The sequence below is a fragment of the Selaginella moellendorffii genome, unplaced genomic scaffold (assembly GCF_000143415.4).
Source record: "Selaginella moellendorffii unplaced genomic scaffold, v1.0 SELMOscaffold_16, whole genome shotgun sequence".
NCBI lineage: Eukaryota > Viridiplantae > Streptophyta > Lycopodiopsida > Selaginellales > Selaginellaceae > Selaginella > Selaginella moellendorffii.
In genome coordinates, this window is record NW_003314277.1 from 587,461 (window position 1) to 610,534 (window position 23,074).

General features: G+C 40.0%; 4 protein-coding genes across 4 annotated transcripts; 2 read left to right on the forward strand and 2 right to left on the reverse strand.

The window, feature by feature from the left end:
• Positions 1-3,738: 3,738 nt before the first annotated feature.
• LOC9641617 (methylcrotonoyl-CoA carboxylase subunit alpha, mitochondrial) lies at positions 3,739-6,632 on the reverse strand. Its single transcript, XM_024675864.1, is given in 15 exon segments — positions 3,739-4,037; positions 4,094-4,211; positions 4,267-4,430; positions 4,484-4,664; positions 4,726-4,862; positions 4,914-5,018; positions 5,067-5,178; positions 5,233-5,325; positions 5,380-5,439; positions 5,497-5,592; positions 5,641-5,778; positions 5,858-6,005; positions 6,063-6,184; positions 6,238-6,290; positions 6,293-6,632. Coding segments are annotated over 14 exon segments (1,707 nt in total). The 5' UTR covers positions 6,555-6,632; the 3' UTR covers positions 3,739-4,037; positions 4,094-4,175.
• A 1,440-nt stretch (positions 6,633-8,072) lies between these two features.
• LOC112346574 lies at positions 8,073-10,091 on the forward strand. The gene is made up of 2 exons (XM_024675866.1): positions 8,073-9,683; positions 9,997-10,091. The coding sequence occupies exon 1, from the start codon at positions 8,716-8,718 to the stop codon at positions 9,265-9,267; it is 552 nt and encodes a 183-aa protein (XP_024531634.1). The 5' UTR covers positions 8,073-8,715; the 3' UTR covers positions 9,268-9,683; positions 9,997-10,091.
• A 31-nt stretch (positions 10,092-10,122) lies between these two features.
• LOC9642333 lies at positions 10,123-12,283 on the reverse strand. The gene is made up of 3 exons (XM_024675863.1): positions 10,979-12,283; positions 10,305-10,917; positions 10,123-10,251 (listed from the first exon to the last, which is right to left on the reverse strand). Exons 1-3 carry the CDS (start codon positions 12,266-12,268, stop codon positions 10,238-10,240), a joined length of 1,917 nt encoding a protein of 638 aa, XP_024531631.1. The 5' UTR covers positions 12,269-12,283; the 3' UTR covers positions 10,123-10,237.
• Positions 12,284-12,941: 658 nt separating this feature from the next.
• Positions 12,942-13,841, forward strand: LOC9642334 (acid phosphatase 1). The gene is made up of 3 exons (XM_002970976.2): positions 12,942-13,304; positions 13,367-13,579; positions 13,636-13,841. The coding sequence occupies exons 1-3, from the start codon at positions 12,973-12,975 to the stop codon at positions 13,784-13,786; spliced, it is 696 nt and encodes a 231-aa protein (XP_002971022.2). The 5' UTR covers positions 12,942-12,972; the 3' UTR covers positions 13,787-13,841.
• The last annotated feature ends 9,233 nt before the right edge of the window (positions 13,842-23,074 follow it).

Here is a 23,074-nt window from a genome sequence, read left to right on the forward strand (position 1 = left end):
GTATTTACAATATCATATTCATCTTAGAAGGACGTAATTACGTCTTTCTATCCAATATATATGCCTCAAAGTCAACATATATTGCTACGGTTTAGATAATGATGGTTGTTGAGACACAGAAGTGGAAAAAGTCTTCCACCCCTATCGTTTATCTACCGGTGCCAGAAGCTCTTGCGTATGAACGCAAAATATATTGCTTTTCAGAATATATCGCCAACTTCAAACATCATTCATCACATTCATCGTCGCTATCGTCATCGTATGTGAGCTCCTTCAACTCGCAGCCCTGTGCTCCTAGAATTGGAAAACTTTACCGACAAAGTTGTGCTTCCTGAATGCCTCGCAAGTGTTTTGTACTTGTTCGATGCACGGAGAAAAGGAGCAGCACGAAGCATTGGGCCGGAGACAGTTTAGCACCGATTCAACAGCCAGCCATGGCTGCGGCAAGTCGAGGAAAATTGGCCTGTAAGCTCTTCCGGAAATCCCTATCTCGAACACCAACAGTCACGTTTGCGATTGTTCTCAAAGTCCTTCCTACCGAAAAAAACAAAACGTTGTTAGGATACTAGAGAAGAAAAAAAGAAAAAAAAAGGAATACTGTCACACAAGAATAGACTAGACTAAACCAAAGAACTATCTGAATAGAGAGAAAAAAGGAGAGAAAAGAAACTTGAGAAACTCGAGGTTCGAGACGCAGGAAGTTAAGTCTGGAAAAAATCTTGAAGATGGCAGTAAGTTTCGAAAGGAAAGACGATGCTATCAGACAGTGCTAGAATCGTGCAAAAGACTGTCACTCACTAGACTAAGCCGGAACAAAAGACGCAAAGAACGGCATGCGCTCGCTTGGATCGGACTTGACAGGAACTTCGCGAGCTTCTCAGCCTGTAGTCGAAAGGTGGCAGCGGTGTCCTGCACTTGAGCGTGAGGATACCTGCAATGGGTACTCCACAACGGCTCTGGAGCTCGACCAACCGGACGCTCTCGACCAGGCTCGAGAGCTCCACACAAGATTTTTCCCTGGAGCTGCTGCAGCTGGAGATGTTCCTGAAGCTACTGCTCTCGTCAACATGTATGGGAGATGTGGGGAGCGTGAGCGATGTCAAGATCGTCTTGATGAGATGGAGCACAGGAAAATCACCCTGGTTACGTACTCGTTGAACCAGCAGTGCCTGGAAGCTCTTCGTTTCTTTCGGACCATGCTACTCGAAGGCGTCAGGCTTGATAGCTTCATGTGCCTCAAATCGCTGGAGAAGAAGTTGGCTAAGTATCAGTCGAGAAGAAGAGAAAGAAAGAAAAAACCAATGGAAGACTTACATCGGCTCCAGTGCGATGAGCAGCATCGAGAATTGAAGTAGTGGAGTAGGCTGGACCGATAAACACTGCTTCATTGGCTCGATGGACGTGTAGCGAATTTCGAGCAGCAATACCGCCACCATTTTTAATCCCAGGCTATGTGCAGTCTTGATGATCTGGCACGCAATCTCGCCCCTGTTCGCGATCAGGATCTTCTCGATCGGAGATTTCTCCGTGGGAGGCACTTGAGAGAAAGGATACCTTGCCTGTTGGATACTTATCTTGCTATCTGAGTTAAGTTCCTTGCCAAGCAGTAAAAACATGCTCAACACTCAGCTGTTCATATCAGTCACAGAAAGATCTTTTGCAATGTGGAATGACTAAGGTTCAAATGATATAATGCCTCCCCTCGTTGCTTTGGCCAAGAAAAACTTGCCATGAACCCCTAAACTTTTGTAAAGGTTTGGTAGTCTCACTCTTTGCAGTTGGAAATGCCGAAGAGCTTACATTTCTCACTAATAAAAACGAACAAAATAAAAAAAGTCATATGAGTAACACATGAATGGCAACAAATAATAAGCTGTATAGCAAGGTGATTTTTTCCATCTATGTAAAGCTGCTAGAAAAATAAAAACAAACAAACAAGAAATGGAGCAATCCATAAAAAACTGAAAGCCCATGTTTTGTCTAACAGCAAAAAAAAAACGCTTAATAACTTTTTTGGAGTTAAATCTAGTATTCTGAAATTATAAAGTTCTTTCTGATTTGGCTAGAATAATTGTTTAGATTTATTGACACAATGTGATTAGACTTATGATACACACATGTGCGTGGGGTCTGGTTTCAACGTTTACTCCAAGGACGTGAGTCCTGTGGACGCTTATCGTGCGGGGGCGGAGGAATCACGGGGCCTTGCAGGCTTGCCTGACAATTGCTTCGTGGAGCCTTACGCGTCAAACGAGAAATCTTTCGACTCGTTGGTCACTCCGGACGTAATTCTCCAGGTTACAACATCAGCCACGCATCCAGTCTATTGGTCCAAGATCCACGAGCTCGTTCAGGGGTTGGATGAGTTGCATGACAAGCTCAAGCTGGTGCGTCCCAAGCAGTACAAACTCATCTACGTCGTTCCCAAGCCTAGCTTTCAGGGATACACGTACCAGGGCTTCAAGAAAGACGATGCATCCATGTATCAGAGAGATGTTGCCGGGATGGACAGGGTTCATCAGTATGTGATGACTGTTCCATGGAGTTTGTATTAAGCTCTTCAAAAGTGACTAAAACAGAAATCCGGTGGCTCTTGTTGCAAACGAATCAAAGTTTAAACTAAAACTTCCGCTCGCGTTACCTTTGCTAAGAACTTCATACTAAAGATCTCCAGGAGTGAGCCAGAGGTTACCACTTACATCATCTGTAACAATCGAACGATGATCTAAAAGCCTCTTTTTTCTTCCAATGCCGCGCGATGTTGTTGCGATTGAATCCAGAGCTCAAGGAGCCTCCACCAGTAGCAGCGAGAAAGACCCACGCGCTGGATCCCAAGCGCGTCCACTTCTTCAAGTCCATGCTCAAGCTCCACGGTGACGCCAAGAACCTGGACGCCGGGCGAGCGGTGATCACCAGCGGCTACCACCGCGACCGCTACCTCTGCAACCTCCTCATCCAGATGTATGGCCGCTGCCGCAGCGTCCACGACGCCATCGCCGTCTTCCACACCGTGAGCCGCAAGAACGTCTTCACGTGGACCATCCTCATCGTCGCTCACACCCACAACGGCCTCTTCTTCGAGGCCGTGGAGCTCTTCCGCGAGATGGACGTCCACGGCGTCCAGTCCGACGAGTTCACCTTCTCCGCCATCCTGGAAGCCTGCTCCAACCTCGGCCTCGCCTTCCTCTCGCTCGGCAAGACCATCCATTCGAGAATCCACCAGCAGGGCCTCAAACTCACGTCCGTCCTGGCGACTTCGCTCATCAGCATGTATGGCCGGTGTGGCTGCGTCAACCCGGCCGTGAAGATCTTCCACAGCCTCGAGAACCCGACGGTGATATGCTCCACTGCCATGATCGACGCGTATGCCCAGAACGGGCATATCGAACAGGCTGCGGAGATCTTCGAGAGAATGCAGCTCCAAGGCCTGGATCCCGACTTGATCGCCTGGACTGCGATGATGACGGCGTATAACCAGCTCGGGCATGCCAGAGAGGCGCTGCTTCTCTTCCGGAAGATGGACCTCCAAGGTCTCTTGCCGGACAGGTTTGCATTCGTCGCTGCTATTGATGCTTGCTCTAGCATCCCGTCACTGGAGCAAGGCACTGTCCTCCACTCTCGCTTGCTAGCCTCGTCGGTGGAATGCGATGGTGTCGTCGGGAACGCGCTGCTAAACTTCTACGCCAAGGCGGGGCTTGTTCACGAGTCGAGGAGCCTCTTCTCGAGCATGAAAGTGAAGAACGTCGTTGTCCTTGGAACTAGCCTCGTCAACATGTACAGCAAATGTGGAAGAAGCGGAAGAAGTCTTCAAGAGGATGCCCACGAAAGATAAAATCTCGTGGACTGCCATGGTGACTGCCTACGCTCAAAACCATGGGAGAAGCGACGGCTCCCGGTGTGAGCTTGCTGCTACTGCCAGCACTTGTTAATCGTTGAGATGTTTCACAATGGCTTTCTGTATCATAGGCCTCCCGCAACGCTGTTGTAAAGTGATGGTGCTCGCCGTCCTTCTACACGTGAATGTGATAAGCCGATTTCTGTTGTCCAGAAAATGCCAATTAGATCTAAATTGAAAGGAGAGAAAACTGCATACCTGCAGATAATAACCATAGCTTATAGTGGAGGAAATGCCATTGATGTCGACAGTTATGTCACAGCCAGAACTAGCAACTCTTTTAGCTGTGTTTGACACAAGATGAATCTTCCGCAAACTGCACAATATGACTCCACTTGGGGAATAGGCAAAAGGGAAAACAATGCGTCTACCTTTACTAAGAACTCGCTGTCACTTGAATAAGTGACATCTAAGCTCATCGGTTCGCATGAGAGACTCTCGGACTCAGGCATCCAGTCTAACGAGATCTTCCTGGTATAAGGATTGTTGACTCGAAAACCAGAAGTTGTATGCCATGGGCCTCCAGTTCTCGATTCTGCACTGGAAATCGTAAATGCTGGCTATCTAAAAACTGCGAGTCGATCTTACCTGGTCGTCGAAAACTCTCCCTTACACATACGCCCACGGCCGCTAAAGCAGCGAAAGATTTTACATCTCGCTTGGCTCTTTCGGAAAAATCTAGTAGCTGTGTTTCCAGGTCCCCAGCCCTGAAAGCCGGATGTTTTGCAAGCTTTTTTAAAAAGTGGATGTTAGTTGGAAGTCCAGCAACCTGGCGAATGCAATGTTAGTACTCAACAATAATTACAAAAAAAAAGAGCAAACCAACTTGCCTGAAAATTCGAGAGGCAATTATGCAGCTTCGCCAACGCCATATCGCGATCACTACCCCATACGACCAGCTTGGCTATCATAGGATCGTAGTGGACGCTTACAGCATCACTTTGCTCTACACCCGTCTCAATTCTCACTGCACTGACAAGGTAAACTGCTTAGGATTCTTCAGGTTTGCCACGAGTACCAGTAGATGAAGCGGTAGGTGGATTATAATGGTAAAGAACTCCAGCAGCAGGTAGAAAACCTCTTGGAACGTTTTCAGCATAGACCCGAGCCTCAAACGCATGACCTGCTTAGCTGCGATAATCTTCGGGAATAAATAGTGTAGAGAAGCTACCTTGCAGCGGTATACTCTTTTGCTCAAGTGGAAGGCTTTCGCCATTTGCGACACGAATTTGCCATTCCACCAAGTCTTGACGCGTCACCATTTCGGTGACAGGGTGCTCAACCTGACCAGAAGTTTAATTCAGCATATACAGAAACTAGTGGAAGTCCGTCCTTACTTGCAAACGTGTGTTCATCTCCATGAAGAAAAAATCTCCTGTTGCAGTGTCGACAATAAACTCGACAGTGCCAGCATTTTCGTAATTCACAGCCTTCGATAGAAAAGAAATTTAGATTTGATAGCAGCAAATCACAAAAGAGGATACCTTAGCCGCATTGACTGCTGCTTGTCCTATTGAGTTGCGAAAGTCGTCTGACATGAGCGGCTGGAATATAAAAAAAAAACATGGTGAAACAGCAAACAGCATGAAATATTGTCCTACCGCTGGTGCTTCCTCTATAATTTTCTGGTGGCGCCTCTGAACGCTACAGTCCCGTTCAAACAAATGAACAACGTTACCAAAGCGGTCGCCAAAGATCTGTCAGCAAGTCTGTGATAAATTTCCAGGTTGAAGAAAATCTCCCACCTGGACTTCTATGTGTCGAGGCTGTGCGATATACTTCTCAATCAAGACCCTGGTGTCGCCAAACGCAGCAGCAGACTCACGTAGAGCGCTTCTCAAACTGTCCAGAAACTCGTCTCTGCTGTGGACAATCCTCATGCCCTGAACCAAAACTTTACAAGAGAAATCAGTAGTGTCGCCAACTTGAAACAAAATACCAAAAAGAAAGCAAAAAACCAACCTTTCCTCCGCCACCAAGAACAGGCTTGATCAGAACGGGATAGCCAATCCGATCAGCCTCAGATTGCAGCAGCTCGTGGCTCTGATCATCCCCGTGGTATCCAGGAACAACAGGAACATTAGCACCGCTCATAAGCTTTTTGGAGGCACTAAGGAGTTCCAAGATAGTTCTTATGGTTCTTTGAAGAAAAATGGAGATGGCGTACCTTTTGTCTCCCATCAAGCTAATCGCAGCTGCCGAAGGGCCAATGAATGTGATCCCAGACTCGTGGCAAGCCTGCGCAAACTTCGAATTTTCTGATAGAAATCCATACCCGGGATGGATTGCCTGAGAACAAGTTGGATATGTATGGGTTGAGAAGAAAAGAAATGAAAGCTTACATCGGCTCCAGTGCGACGAGCAGCGTCGAGGATGGAAGTAGTGGACAAGTAGCTGGGCCGATAAACACTGCTTCATCGGCTCGACGGACGTGTAGCGAGTTTCGATCGGCATCACTGTAAACCGCCACCGTTTTTAATCCCAAGCTACGCGCGGTCTTGATGATCCGGCACGCAATCTCGCCCCTGTTCGCGATCAGGATCTTCTCGATCGGCCGCTGGACTGGAGATTTCTCCACGGGAGGCGCTTGAGAGAAGGGATTGGCGAGCGAGCTCCAAGATCGCTTGCTCCTCCTCGCAATGGATGTGGAATTTCCCATGGACGATCGGCAGTGCTAAAGGCGAGCTCGAGAATGCGTGTCACCTGATCGAATCGAGGCGCCAGGACCGCCGCTGGAGAAAACCCTAGCCTTGAGACACCTTGTCGTGCTTATCCCGTGAAATAGTCTAATCACTTGAGAAGGAGACCTCTGGAGGGATGAGTGGAGGCTCCACGAATCCATTGCAAGGAGTGATAATATCGACAGCTATCTTGCTAGTTGGTACTGCGATAGAGAAAATTCAGCTTCGACTCAATGGGGAGATATTTCTTCTTGGACAGTGATGTGCACTGCATATGCCCTGAAAAGGCATTTGCTGGAACTACTGGATCATGGCTTATAAACTCGTGAAACACTAACACTGATTTTTATATGACATGGCAGGAGGGTATCCCTGTGAATCTGAATCCGTCCTTGCTTTCTGAGTTAAGCAAGATAGCAAATGTTGATTGACTTAGAATGGGGATTATGCAAGCTATGTGCGATTAAATGGGGGATTCTGGGCAAAAAATTATGGCCTGGGAACTTGGTCTCTCTGAGGAACTGAAGCAGTGCAAGTTCCTGGCTCGTGATTCGCAAGAGCAAAGCTCTGGGCGGAGTCCAATCCAAACACCAAGCTTGCACTCACCACCGAGTTGAACGATCCATTTGATCCTTGCGAGTGGAGGCTCCGATTTTGCTCTTGGGTCCCTGGAGGTGAAAGGTGGCGGCGTCCAGCGCTTGAGCGTGATGCCGGTGTCGGTGAAGCGGCTGCGCGAGTGGAAGGTGTACTCGAGCTGTGTGTGTGCCGCGGACGAATGAATTTCGCGGACTCGCATGCTTGCCGGACTATTGCTTCGGCTTTCAGTTCGCGGACATGATTCTGCGGGTGACCACGACGAGAAGTTGCTGGCCCGAGATCGACGAAGTTGTTCGAGAGCTGGATGATTTGCATGACAAGCAGCAGCTGCCGCGCCCCGAGCAGTACAAGCTCGTTACGTTGTTCCCAAGTCAATGTTTGAGGGATTCACGTACTGGTTCTTTGAGGAAGACGATGGAGCTGTGTCTGAGCGACGAGTTGCAGGGATGGATACATGATGACGGTTCCATCGTAGTTCGTCTTGAGTTTCAGCATGAATGAGTGAAAATCCAAATGAAAACTATGAACTTTACCTTGCAAATCATGAATTTTGTTCTTCTCGTACAAGAATCCAACAATGGGATAGAAGTAATCAAGATTCCAACAATGAAAAAGAAGTTTCAGCATGTCCCACAGGTATGCTTCAGAGCTGTAGCAAAAATGATAGAAGTAATCAAGAATCCAACAATGAGAGGGAAGTTTCAGCATGTCCCACAGGTATGATTTAGGAAAAATAGAGCTCTGAACTTTGTAATATTCTCGTCCTGCCAAGCACAAGAATCCAACAATGAGAAAGAAGTAATTAAACCAACCATTAGCTTTCCGCCTTTAATATCTATGATTAAGATAAAGCAAAAACTCTTAACGTAAACAAAGGTATATTCGTAGGAGCTTGAACCCTAGTTTTTTCGCGACGGCGATGATGCTCCGTCTCGCTCGGGCACCGAAATCTCTCCCTCTCGGCCGCACACCGATCCGGAGACGATGTGGTAGGCTGTGTTCTCCATGGAGTGCTCATTGCGGATACGCTCAAGCTCGAGGATAGCGTCCAGGTACTCACTACGCTCAGGGATTCCAGCGGCGACGAGGTTCTTCTAGCGATCAAGCACGCAGTGCAGCGACGCCACATCCGAGCAAGTCCGAGCGAAATATCCGAGAGGAGCTCGAGTGGCCGTCAAGGAGCCGATGCTCCAGAAGCAAGAGGGTTCTTCCTTCACCTCGCTGGACAACCGTGGAGGTGATCTCCTATGGCGCTGCGATTGGAAGGCAACAAGCTCTTCCAAGATGGCAGCTTTGACTCAAGCTCCATCTCTACGACTGGTCATGCAAGATTTTGGGCGAGGCAATCGATCGACTGCACCAGAGATGCAACAAGCTCGCCATCCAGCGCCGCAACAGCAGCAGCATCATGGCAGAGATTCGTGACTTTCTTCGGGCCTGGAGTGAAGGAGAGGAACTTCCAGTTTTCCCAGAGGTTGCGGACAACTTTTGCAAAGTGGAAGTAAAGATCAGAGCAAGGGACGAGGCCGGGGACTCTTTACAATGACAAGCATCAAGAAAGGCGAGCTCATTCTTGTCAGCAACTCGGCAGCCTTTGAGCGAGGTGGTTACAGATCCATTTGCGATAGAAACACTGCAGTCCGGCTGCTCGACATGGCCATGAAGTCTCCGCGAGCATACAAGCTGATCCACAGCCTTGCTTGCGAGGTCGCAGGGAACGAGCGTGGAGTTCCCGCAATGGAGATTTTCCAGCCAGACTGGGCCACGCCGGAGAACTGCAGCACCGACAGTAGCAGGGAAGCTCTCCAAGGCATTACGGTCCAGAGATTTTTCGAAATGGTCAGCCAAGCTTCCTTCAATCCTAAGGTGCAGCTGCCTAAGCCAGAACGAGCCGACGGTACGCTTGCTCTACGTCGCTACTTGGTTCGTCCCCCGCTTCATCAACCACTCCTGTGTTGGGAACGTTTCCCAGAGGGTGTTTGGCACCACGGCGTGCTACTTTGCCACCCGAGACATCACTCGGGTTCTGCTACATCATCGGCGGCCATCCTTACAGGCGGACGAGGCTCTCCTTCGAGGATCTCGCGCAGGTGACTGGCTTCTACAGGGACTTGGCCGAGGCAAACTTTGAGTTTCCGTTCAAGGGAGGGAGCAGTCCGGCCTGGATGGTGGTGAAGCTGGAGCAAGTGTTGGCGACAAAGCTCCAGGATGAGGAGGAGAGGCAGTGCGTGAGAGCGATCCACTGGTCGCTCTACCTGTGGTACTACCAGCAGGTGGAGGTTGGAAACGTGGTGGCGCTGCCGGAGGGGATTATGTTTCAGCGGGAGAGGTGATTATGGAGGCGATGCACAAGCTCACGGCTGGCAACGATAGCAACGAGAGTTACCTGGAGACGATGGCAAACTACGCACGGGACAAGGAAGCGGCAAAGAGGGCGATGGAGATGGAGTGGGAGGTGAGGTTTGGGAAGCAGGAGGACGCTTGCGTTGCCAAGGCCATCTACGAGAGAGGTATGGACTCGTTGCTCAAGCCCTGGGCCTCTGAGTGAGCTTGTTTTTCTGGAGTGTTTTCGTCCTATTTCTTCTTCTTTTTCTACTACTACTCACTACTTCTCTTTCTTCTCTTCTGCTGTCTCCTACTACTACCTTAACCACTCGGCCAAAGCGACACTTTCATGAAACCGCTCTTTTCACAAAGCAATCCACGAAAGAAGGGATTGGTGAGCGAGCGAGCAATCTAGTCAAGTATGCTTGAATTATACTGTTATACTACTGATTTCTAGAATTATATTTCATCAAACTAATCTAACAGCATTCAAATTAGACACTTCGAAGAAATACGCCCATAATACAACAAGAAAAAAGCTTGTGTTATAACAAAAGAATGAAGAGAAAATAGAAAATTAATTTTTGAAGCAATCTATTTCATATAGTCAATTGGTATGTAATAAAACCCTAATTTGTCATACTTATTTCTTACATAAAAGAAGTTAAAGAAATGCACGGAAAAGCAGGCTGGCCCCGGACAGCTAGACTAGAAAATCAAAGCGGAAACACGAAGCGAGCTATGCATTTTTGTCTGTCAGAAAAATTAACATATGTTAGCTCAAAACAAAAGTGATGAAGATTTACCTGGAGAATCCCCCTGTTGCTGAACATTTTTCTCATCATGTTGCTGATGTATTTTCTCTAATTTGAAGTAGATGAGGATGGCTAGTGCAACCACTGCTAATCCAATAAACACAGTGAACTCTTGGAAGACTATCCAGTTTGGAGTAACTTCAACTGTGGATGTCGTTGTCACTAGGAATGCTGTGCCATTATTGAGCTGGAGAATTGTCTCAGCAGTGGCAAGGGAAGGTTCCTTCTCGAGGTCATTTATGCTGAAGTAGAGACCTGGCAAGCTTCCTGCCACTGAACCAGCAATGAACACTGTCCGCCCCAAAGTTCTGATTAGTGGACGGTAGCCTGGCTTACCGGCCAACTTAAGTTGATCGAGTTGGCGAAACAATGAATTTTCCCACTCTAAGAGTGTCCTGCTCAAGGAGCCAGCACAAATTCCCAGGAATGCAATGACAAATGTCATAAAAGACGCATAAACTTGTGTTCGACGAGAAGATCCATCTTTCCAATACCGCTCTCCAAAACGATGAACGTTGCTCACTTTCAACAAGTCATTGAGAACTTCTTGGACTTTCTTGTTGTCCTCTGTAGACAATTTTCTGAAACACGGTGGTGAATCCACCTTAACCAAGAAAATAAAACATCAGCCTTCAGAAAAAAAAAGGTCACAGTATCGAACTCACCTTGAATTCTTCGTTCCCACAGGTGATGTCCCTTCCTTGTGTCTTCTTCAGAAAATCTTTGATGACAGTGCCGCCCACCTTGTCGGCTTGCGTACCAAAATTCTTGCCGCCGACGGACGAAACTTGGCAACCCGTCAGGTTTTTTGTACAAGCATTCAATAGATATTTGCGAGTTGGCTTTTGGTCTCCTTCTAACTTTGTCTCAATGCATGTTGTCATCTGCTCCATCCCACTCAGCACACCTTCTGTGAGGTTGGCAAGGCTGGCGCCAATGGGAAGAGAGTCATTAAAATGAATTTTGAGTGTCACCGGGACGTTAAATTTGATGCTGTAAGATCCAAGAAAGATGGTATGATTATCTTGGATAACATCCCAGTCCCAAAATGATCGAGATGTCTCACACTGAGAAGTGTTGAAGGTGAAGGAAACATTTTGGCCTTGCGTCAAGTTGTATCCGATTATGCAAACTTGGTGACGGCAGGCACACTGTAAGAATGGATAGGACAAGTAAGAAATAACATCCGGCATGTAGTTGATGGGAACAGATGGGCTGCATTCTCTAATATCATTGCTGTAGTAAGACCATGTCGAGTCGTTATAGGGAATTTTCTCCTGGCTAATCCCCGTGGATATGTTGGACCTCGCACTGCTAGCAAAGTTGCTGAAATAAAATCCAGACTCGGTGAAAACTGGATGCGTGATGGTGGAAGATGGCATTGCGAAAGGTACTTTACTGAGAAGTAAGCCAAGATCCGGCTTACCGCTGGTTTTTTTCACTGGGACTATAGGTGCAGTGACCTTGCAGCGTTCGACAGCAGACGGCCCTCTCCCATCATCGATGCACAGGCGTAAGTTTATCCCCCAGTGAATCGCCATTTTCCAGATCGGACTATTACGCTGAATGACTCCTCCATACAAGTGTGGATCGGGCGAGTTAAAAAGATCAGCTTCTACAGTTTTGTTGTTGCTTCTCCAAACCCGCCATGCACTGAGCGTTTGATAAGCAGCAGCAACCTCCGCCGTGCTAACACTGGTAAATTTGAGTGTCGATGCAATGGAGGTGCTTGTGGCCCATTTGTAGAAGGGGTCGTTTGTTGTCGCAAACACGTTGGTTTCCCAACAAGTTGTACCTGTCTGTTTGATGAGATCAGAATAGAACTCACCTTCTGGCTTCTTTTTGTTCACACATAACGAGAAGACTAGCAGCACACCTGTTGCAACTACAATGGCAAATATGAATACTGCAATGGCAACAATGCTCGATGTCTCCCATGGCTTCTTTTCCGCCATAAGTTCTCTAAACGAAAAAACAAAAAATGAAAACTGTATCCTTCAAGGCTGTTAACAAGTCGAACACATTGGCAAATTAAAGGAACATGGTAGTGGAGAATGTATTCAGTGCAACATGTCCTTCATCCTTACAACAATAATGCAAATGATTCTTTCCACGGCCAGTGCCAGTAATTTGAAAAAACAGTAATGCCTATGTGATTTGGAAGGACAACTTTTCCTCGATATTGGATTTGTCGCTCTAATGCATTTTTCCTATATTCTCCGGTACCTCCCAGAGGTGTCTCATTTGTCCATGGCTTCGTCCCCCATAAGTTCGCTCAAATAAAACATGGGCTCAGAATCGGGACTTGATTTCTTGTTAATACGGTAAGTGAAAAGTGAACTTGAAAGTGGTGGCTCACATGAATTTATTCATTATCAAGCATTTCTGACTTCCACTCAACGACCTCTGACGTTACTGCCACGTCGGCCCTTTATCAGCCCTAAGGATTTTAGAGCTTATTCCTGGAACTCATACCATCCCTGCCGAACTTTAATAAAAATTCTTCCGTAGTCTCAGAGATGGAACCTTTCGTACTCGGCTTTACCAGTGTGAGCTAGCACGCACTCCCGTCTAGACTATATAAAACTGGGAACATTCTCCAATGCACACCATGGCATCGTCCACATGTATTCTGGTTGCCTGTCTTGTTGTTGTCCATATGACGGTTTGCTCTCATGCGGTAACTTGTTCCAATTGCAAGGTGGACCTCCAAGAGAAGCCTGATTGGATGACCGTGGATCAATTCTGCGGCATTTTCCAGCGCAATGCAGAAGCTGCCAACCTTGCCAAGGGCTGGACTGTCCCCAAAGATTGCATCGACTACATTGGAGACTACATGACAAAGGGGTTGTATGGAGGTGATGTGTGGGGAGCAACTCTCCAATCTACTAAGTTTGCAAGGTTATTTCCCACTAACCCTGGCACTTGGATCTTCCAAGTCGACCAGACACTATTGTCCAATGTCCCTTACTATGCCACTCGCCAGTTCGGGTAAAGTCCATCCGTTTATCATGAGATTATGACTGACATTTCGTTGTTTTACTTTGATACAGGGCCCTCCCGCGTAACAGTACCGACTTTGACCTTTGGGTGCAACAAGGCAAGGCTGTAGCAATCAAGTCTTCTTTGGATTTCTACAACGAGCTGTTGTGTGCAAACTGGAGAATCGTGCTCATCTCCGATAGATCCGAGAAGCAACGTGAAGCAACGGAAAGGAACCTGCGTGCTGCAGGCTACAGTGGCTGGACAAAATTAATCCTGGACTAGTAAGTAGTTCTTTGTGATAATATCAAGGTTTTACTAATCAATGGCGCTTTTCCAGTCAGTTCAATACAAATGAGCTGCGCATACAACAAGATGAGACTGCAGTGACAGGAGCATCAGGGGAGAAAACAATCAGAATTGAAAATTTGCCGGACAAAGTTGACCAAGAAAAGTTTATGTTCTTTAAGCTGCCTAACCCCATGTACTAGTGTGTGAGTGCAATTCGTAATAAATTGCTGCGCGTTGCATTGCAGCAACAGTTGGTTTGCTTTTGTTTTTAAATATTTTTTATTACGATACATAATTGTTATGATCTGTCCAATATGCAGGTGCTATTCCTACTTTTGTATATATTATATCTTTTATCCATATATGATCTATTAATTTGTTATTATGTGTATTGTGTTTTATTATTTGTATGTATCCTTCTTTCTCCATTATTGTTTGAAGTGGTTTTACTTCTTCTATTTGGTAGTCAATATTAAAATCTCCTGTAATTATTACTGGTTTTTTATTATCTATTTTCTGTATATATTTTTGTAATTGTTTTATGAATATATATATATTTGTTCCAGGTTTTCTATGTAAATTTATTATCTGTAAGTGTTTTTTATTTTTTTCTAGTGATACATATGACATTGCCATTGTTTCTGTTTTTAAATGTTCTACTATTTCTGAATTATAGTCATTTGTATGCAATATTGCTATATGTGGGGGTTGTTCATGTATATATAATTTATATTTATCAAAATATAAATCCTCATGTTTTTGTGTTCCTACTTCTTGCATACATATTATATCTGATGTTAATAATTGTGAATCACTCTTTATATCTTCTTGATGTGCAGTAATAGATCTTGTATTTAGAACTTGTATAATTTTTTGGTTAGTTATTTTTTCTTCTTGTAAATCTATTAAATCAATTTGCTATGGTGCTTCTATTGTCATTCTTATTATTTCTTTAGCTGCATCTTTATTGATTTTAATATGTTTATGTTCAATTGGTCTATATAAATGTATCCCTTTTAGTGTTTGTGCTCTTGATAATGTGGTGTATGCTTGTCCTAGATATTTTGTTTTATATGGGTCATATCCTAATTGCATAACTGTTGACCCTTGTGCTCTATGTATTGTTCTTCCTGCACATGGTTGTACTGGAAATTGGATTCTACTTATAACATAGTTTTTATTTTTAGTAATATTTATTATTCTTGTTACTTTTTTTATTGGTGTCCATTTTTTTTCATTATTTTGCTTTATTGTTATGTTTTCTTTAGCTCTTGTTTTTTCACCTGGTTTTATATTTGGGAATTCTATCCACATTATTTGTTCTTTTTCAATCTGGGTTACATCTCGTAATACTCCATCTACTCTATTTACTAATCCATCTTCTGTTGCTATATTTTGTGTTATTTCAATTGCCATTTTCTTTTTCAAATGTAATATTTTATGTAGTCCTTATATTTTTCTTGTGTCATCTGGCAGCGTGAAATGTGTAGGACAGGAATTTCCATGTTTGTCTTGTGCTTCTATAATTATATCTTTACCTTGTATGTGTTGTATTATTTTTTCATTATATTCTCTTACTTGTTCATTAGTTGCAAATATAGAATAGTATTCTGTGTTATATGTATTTGTGGTGACTTGTTTATTTAAATATTCTAGCTCTTTATCTGTTTTTTCTCCTATTTTTTATTTTATTTAAAGCTTTTATAAAGATTATATCATCTTTTTGCCTCATTATTTCAGTAAGTTCATAGATTTTAAAATTATTTTTCATGGGTGGTGTATGGAGACATAATTTTCAGGTCTATATATTTATGTTGAATAAATTGGTGCTTCAAATGTAGGATTTAATTGATAGAAATCACCTGTAAATATACAATCCATCCCACCAAAGCCTATTCTATATGTTGTTTTGAAGCTTTCACATCTTCTATTTATATCTTGTAACATTTCTATACTTACCGTTGATATTTCATCTATTACTAAACATTTTATTATTGAAACTTTCTTTTATATTTATCTAATGTGTCATTTGTTAATATTGTTTGACATTGTTTTGATGCTTCTGGTCGAAATGCAAAAGCTGAATGTATTGTTGAACCATTTATATTATAAGCTGCTTTTCCTGTAGGTGCTATTATTAATATTGTTTGTCCTGGTTCATTATTTATAACTTGGTTTGTTTTATAATATTGTTTGAGTGTTTCTATTTAAAAGCATTTAATTTCCAGTTATTGCTTCTCCTGTTAAAAATAAGCACAATTGTTTGTTAGGTTGTTTTATATTTTTCAATATGAAGACATCATATATTATTTTTTGCTTTTTATTTAGAGTTCTTAATAATTGGTGATATTTACTAATTTCCATAAGGTATTCATCTTGTATTATAATTGTTGAGTTTGTTAATATTTTATCTTTTATATTTAAATTTAAGTTTTTTTATTTTTCATTTTGAATAAATCTTTCCCTATATCAAATTCACTCTCATTTGTTACTTTTTTTATATATGTATTGATGTTATTTTTCATCTATTTGTTCCATATTTTCTTCATATGCATTCATATATGTTATGTACATTTTTTTAAGATATTCTTCTTTTCTAAATTTTTTATGTAAAATTAATCTTTCAAAAGCCCACTTTTCTGGATCTTTTTCTTTACTAAAGTTTATATATCTAATTATATTGTTTTTTTAAAATTTTTTGTGTTGTTACTTCCTTTTCAATTATATATTCAGTTGTTATCTCTGCTAATGTTAAATCTTCTAATTCTTCTGGTCTTCGCATGTATTTTTCAATTAGTCCAGGTACTACTGTGTTTGTTTCATCTTCTTGCATTTTTGCAAGGTTTTGTTTCGTTTTTAAACATTTTGTTCGTTATTCTTGTAGTTTAGTATCAATGAACTTTACAATTCTAGACATATGATGAATGGGATTGACAATATTAAAAAAAGTGCTTGTTGAATTGGCATTTCCCTACAACGTATGAAACTATTTCCTAATAACCGAACTCTATTATATGCATCTATTCCTTCTTGGAATTTTTTAAATACAGTTGATAATCTCTTTGTTATTTCTGTTTCAATACATGCAATGTATGATAAACAATATGATGCTACTGCATATCGATCAAGAATAATTTGTATATCTACATTTGATTGCTACAAATTTGATAATTTGTTATTAAAAGTATTTGTGTTTATGTCTTTTGGTTTTCGTTTATAATTTTTTTTGCATTTGTTAATGTTGATCTTATTGTAGCTTTATATTTCTCATATGTTATTCCTATTATTTTTAAATATTCATCAAGCTCTAAATTTTTTAGATCTATAGTTTTATCTTTTAGTATTATTTTTATTTTTTTGTAAATCATTGCATAAGAATCCTTTTCATGTTTTGTAATGTCTTTTATAAGATCTAAGATTTCTGTTTGTGGTATTGGAGGAATTGGGTAATTAAGTCTACAATTTATATTTTTATATTTTTTACATGTTTTTCTATGTTTATGAGTTTGAACATCTTTTTATATTATCTGGTAGTTTCTCTGAATCAATACATATATTCTGAATAGCTTATTCTTTTATTTGTTCTTTTGTGGTGGATTTTCTAATCATATTAGTGCGTGTTCATGTGGTGTACCATGTTGTTGAAATTGTATTACAAATAAATAGTCTTTTACTTTCCTTCCAAATATGTGATAATTGGACATTAATAATTTTCTAAATACTGATGTTTTATGTGCATAATATCGTATTGTGGTGATTGGATCGGCTCTTAGTATTTTATATATTTTCTCTTTTTCATTTAAATTTTCTATCTCTTCTTTTTGTTATATATCTGTTTTCAAATGTTTTAAACAATTTATTAATGGTTCCGAATGTCTTTCTGAACAGCTAAGAGTTAAGAATAGTGTTGGTGGTCCTAATTATCTTATCATGGCAAATGCATATTTTTTTAGTACTTCTAAATTATCTGGTGATGTTCTTAGATTTCTTAAATCTCTAAAACCAATGTTTGACTTTAATATTTTATCCATATTTCCATTTTCAAGCACATCTTTTTATGTGATTTTTCTTCCTTCATAAGTAAATTTTTTTAATCTAAAACCTACATTTTGATTGACAAATTTGATATCAGTTTTTACAGCTGCTGTAAATATATGTTCAATATGTCATGCAAATTTTCTATCCTCATTCATTAATTCCCATTGGATTATTTCTTAGTATATAAATTTACATTTTATGTCTAATGGTCTTGGTTTTCCACCAAATAATTTTGGATAGCTCATTTCTTCAGTATTTTCATCTACAAATAATCTTAATGGGTGTTGTCCTTGACCAGGTGCTATAACTAAAACTTTATTTGTAAAATTATCTATTTGGTTTGCATCTAAGAAGCTAATTACCAAAGTATTTGTTGGTAATATCTCATTATCAGGGTTGTTTATAAAATTTACACTATCATCATCTTCATTTAATTCTTGTTGCAATTCGTTTTCTAATATTATTTGTGTGTTATTATCTATATTGTATAAATTTTGTGCTTGTTGAAACCAATTTTCATCTATATTAATTTTATTTTTCTTATATAGTTCTGTTTCTTGTAATTGTTTTATACTAATATAAATATAATGTGGTCTGGCTATTCCATATTTATAATAATATTTATCTGTTAATCTTCGTTTCAGCTGAATTGTAATTGTTTGTGTTTCTTCAAATGTTCTTGGTATTTTATTAATTATTGGTTTAATATTAGTTGGGACATTTATTATTCCTCCTTTTATGTGTTGCTGATATTGAGGTTGATTTTGTATTGTTATATTTGCAAATAAAATATGTAGAGTTAGCATTTTCTCTTCAATATCATTTAGTTGTTCTGTATATTGATCAATTTGATTCATTCTAATTTTTTCTGGACTTTTATATTTTTGTCTATTTGTCATGCATTTATTGCATGCATATTCTTGTTTTTTTTGTTATATTTAAACCAAAGTCTTTTACATATTTTACATGGATGTATCGGTATATTTTGTATAGCTTCATTATACATTTGTAGTGCTTTCATACTTTTGTATTATTCATGTCATATTCATTTTTTTTGTTGTTCTTTCTCTTTTATTGTTTTTTTTTCTTTGCTTCTAATATAATATACTCTTCTTTTAAGTTTCTCATCTGATATAGTACTCCCTGTTCTTTGTTAAAAAATATTTATTTTTTCATTTGTTTGTTTTTGTGACTTCGAAGTTTCCATATGTATTTTGTCTTCTTCTGTTGTATATTTTTTTTTTTGTAAAGTATTTTCTTCATATTTTTCTTTGGATATATTAATAGTTTTTATTTGTTCATTTTTATTCTTTCTTGATAAATAATAGTATCTAGAAACAATTTGTTGCTCAGTTAAATCAATATTATGGTTAAATTTTAGTTCTTTTGCTTTTTTATTTGCAGATCCTTTAATTGATAAAAATTTGCATCTAAAAGTTCTGTCCATTCAAATTTTCTCTTTGTCATAATTTTGCCCTTTATACTTAAATACCCTTATTGCCCTTACACCCACCAGATAGGTGGGTGCATCCAGATTAGTTTTTTCTATGATTGTTTAGCTGATCAAGATTGTTTAAAGAGATTCAACAATCGAACCGAATGGACTATTTTTAACCTACTTTCAGCAAGTATTAATTCTCTATCTTTCAATCAACAGTTTTGTGAAGGCTAATAATTGATAATCTAGACCAGTAGAAACAATCAAAGACCTTTTACTTACTTCTCAATGTTATTCCGTTGAAAGCCATTTATGCCCTAAAGCTATATTAAATCTTTATTTAAATGGACCTAAAATGGGCTTATGAGAGAAACATGAGCACAAGTACTAAACTTGTGATTGTATTGTTTCTGGATCTCTTTCTTTTGGGTTTAATGCCACTACCTCGCATGGATTCTTGGATCTTGCCGCTTGAACAGCCAAATGGATCATGCAATAGGAGATTTCTGAGGGATACCTTCAAAAAGAGGGCCAATGCTTTGCAAATCCTCAAGATTCCTTAGCAAAATGAGCTAGGAAAGAAAGAACTTCATCAAAACAAGGTGACATTTTGTTTTTGTAAGTCTTTTAGGAATGGTCTTCATCTTCTTTACGCTACACCAGATTGAAAGATTGCACAAGACACTGGACATGGTTAGAAGAGAGATTGATTGAAGAGAGATCTAGCACAAGGTGTGTGATCATCCCTCCTTTTTTTTCTTTCTTCCTTTTGTTTTTCCTATTCATTCACATAAGCTCCCACAGGATAAGAAGCTCTAGAGTAGCATGTGGCTTTATTAGTTTTTGCAACTGGTTTCTCAGGTTTGGATTTAGTACTTTGCCATTGGAAACGTAGAGTCTTTGCAGGTTCAAAAATTATACTAGAGGATACTAATGTAGGGACAGTGTCATCCCGAATCCTGTGAGACAGCAACTCTTCCAGTGCCTTAAACTTCTACTTCTGCCCAGAGAGAAGATTTTCATCATTACAAATCTGTAGTGAGAGCATCTTCAGGCTCTACTAATAGTGGCAGCCCTAGACGAGGTAGTCAAGTCCAAAGAAAGTTGTTCAAAATGTCGAGAGAGATATCTTCGACAAGGCAAGATGATTCCACAAACAAGTAACATTGTTCTTGCCATGGAGATTGGTATCTAGCATGATGTTTTTAGTTTACAGGGTTGGCTATGGAAAACCCCTCGCATGTCCAATGATAAGTCCCTGAGAAGTTGATGGACTCAAAGATGGTTTGAAGTAATTTATAACTTTCTTTCTCATTAGAACATTTTTTTATATACCTTGATTCAGGTTCTACTTGAAAGGATTTCTTTTGAGCTATTACAGGGTGAAGGAGAGCTTAACATCGCCAAAGATGGATATCCAGAGCCAAGAACTAAAGTGAACCTTTGATGTATGTGTGCCTTCCTGTTTAACTTTCTTCTAAGCTGCTTTGTTTTTCTTTTGTAAGCTATCCAGTACAATCCAGTAGGAGCACGGTCATTCAGGTCTTTGAAGGTTGCCCTTGAAAGACTTGACTTTAGTGTAAGTATAAAGTACTTGCAATGTGAAGTGCCATTGCTATTAGCATTTTGTTGATGCTACAGGATAATATGATTTGAGTAAAAAGGTGCATACAATGAAGTTCTGCTACTAATGGTATGCTTTCTAGATCCTGTCTACTATACGGCTTCTTCATACTTTCAAATTCGAGTCCTGGCTCAAATTTTTGATTGCCATACTCTTTTGTCAAGAGCACTACAAGAGCGTACATAGTTTCAAGCATCTAGTTCAAACAAATCAACAACAAAGCTGAAATTTGGAATTGCTTGTGGTTCAAGCTCTTTCACGTTTATTTTCTTGCATATTTACTGCAAGATGGGGTTTAGCATCTAGTATAGAAAGCAATACACCATGTTCTTCACCCAGTTTCTCTGAAGTCCTCAAGAAACTCCCTATCCGGATGCACAATGATCATTTTTCTGAATTCTGGTGTTAGGCGTACAATGTTAACGTGGTAGATTACCTGAGAGGGGCTTTTAGAGGTAGCTTGTGTTTCTCGCATATTAGTTCTCTTGGAAATTTCAAGTTGCTGTGCAATGCAATCAACAACAATCTTGTGAGTCGTGGCCATGGGATTGCTAGTTTGTGTGCTTTGAAATCTAGAAATTGTTAAAAGAAGCACTGCAAAATTTCACAAATAGATATTTGTATTATAGAGAAAGCAATTGAAAAATAAACAAGAGACAATTGTTTCTATTTCTAGTTGTTGGCAATTTCCATGGCTGAATTGTATGGTGTCTCAAAATGGACAATAATATTTGCCTCATTCAATAGAAAGAACCTATTGGTTTTGAAGACAGATAAATAGCAATCTTTTTTGGGGACTCCATAGCAAACTTGACCATAGACCCTTCATCAAAATTATAAATTTTATCCACCATTTTATCATGCATTGTGACTCTATATTCCATCATGTTATTTGATATAATAGAACCAGTTATTGTAGCTGATTTACGAAGGATGGAACGCCCTTTACACTTTGCGCAAACAACAAAACTATCTTCTCTCTAGCAAAATGAGCAAAGACTTTCAGCTTGAGTGAGGCTTTATTGATTGTCAGGGATGAAATATCCACTAATCTGTATAATTGGTAGTTAGAGTTGAAAGTAGATGTAAGCAATTTACATTACCTTGTCTTTAGAAGTGAGACCACGGTATGTTTTATAAACTTCATTGAGCCTCTAAATTTCGTTTGAATCAACTAGTGGCAAAAATAAAGTACTTCCAAGTGTTCCTAAATCACCTGATACACTCATGCTTTTCATAATATTAAAAAATAAAAACTTTGGCATATATCCAGCATATAAATCTGCTACAATATGATGATACTACTCTTCATGCTCCGAATGCATATAGAGCTGTGAAAATATCTTAGAAATAGAAAATTAAATAAGAAAAAACATTACCATAATTATGTCCAAAGGATTATCAAAAGAAGCAATCTTTATTTTAGGAAAAACACCAGTGTTGATTACAACAGCATGTATAGCTTGTGGATAAACTCTAGTAGCCATTAAAGATGATATAGAAGCTCCTCTAGTTGGCTGTAATCTTAGTTTAACATCAAAATCATCTATAATTTGAATGATAGAAGAATCTATAATATAAAGAACTTTTTCTAAAGTTCCATGGTGGTAAACTGGGTTTTTCTGTTGTTCAACCCATCTGAAGTGAGAGAATTATAATCTTGTTAATTTTTTTTAAAAAAAATTACAAACCTTGTAAGTGAGAAACATTTACCAACCATAAATTTATTATATAATCATGCACACATGGATGAATTGCCATATATAGTTAAAGTTTGCAAGCCATGCATATCTGTACAATCCATTATATAAGTTAAGTATTTTGCACTTTGTAGAGTGTTCTTTGCAAGATGAACTTTATAAGTTCCATACCTAGGCAAAAAGCAAATCAAAACTACAGAAAGAAAACGATTTCAACATATGTAGATAAAATCTTCAGCTCAAGAATTTTGGTTGAATTTGCTTTTTCAAAGATAAGTGATGCAATAGTGGCTTTTAGGATGGTCAACTTTTTCCTCCTTGCTTGTGAAACTACAAAACCAAGAAATACTAAGGAATAAAGAGAAAAACCAAACCTTCATAAGAATTTGTTTATAGACAAATCCTCAGCAGATGATGACTAAACAATATCCATAGCACAATCCAAATCTGACATATCTATGTGATTGATTAAACAAAATTACCTCTAGCTAATTTATACTAGTAAAAGGATCCAAAAATAAACTAGACTTTAGTTTGAAGAATCGAAAACAAAAAAGAATAAAACTTTGAGCTAAAAATTAAAATCCATCAACTTGCCCAACATAGGGTTATGGCAGACAATAAACCAATTCCACATGTGACAAACCTTCTAAACCTTTTCAACCTTTTCATGCACTGACTCTCCTCA

Bases quoted from the DNA above. Each gene is read 5' to 3' on its own strand.
- LOC112346574 (XM_024675866.1), top strand. From the start codon at position 8,716: ATGACAAGCATCAAGAAAGGCGAGCTCATTCTTGTCAGCAACTCGGCA.
- LOC9642333 (XM_024675863.1), bottom strand. From the start codon at position 12,268: ATGGCGGAAAAGAAGCCATGGGAGACATCGAGCATTGTTGCCATTGCA. The intron at 10,918-10,978 runs GTGAGTTCGATA...TTCTTGGTTAAG, and splicing joins GTGGGAACGAAGAATTCAAG to GTGGATTCACCACCGTGTTT.
- LOC9642334 (XM_002970976.2), top strand. From the start codon at position 12,973: ATGACGGTTTGCTCTCATGCGGTAACTTGTTCCAATTGCAAGGTGGAC. The intron at 13,305-13,366 runs GTAAAGTCCATC...ACTTTGATACAG, and splicing joins TATGCCACTCGCCAGTTCGG to GGCCCTCCCGCGTAACAGTA. The intron at 13,580-13,635 runs GTAAGTAGTTCT...GCGCTTTTCCAG, and splicing joins ACAAAATTAATCCTGGACTA to TCAGTTCAATACAAATGAGC.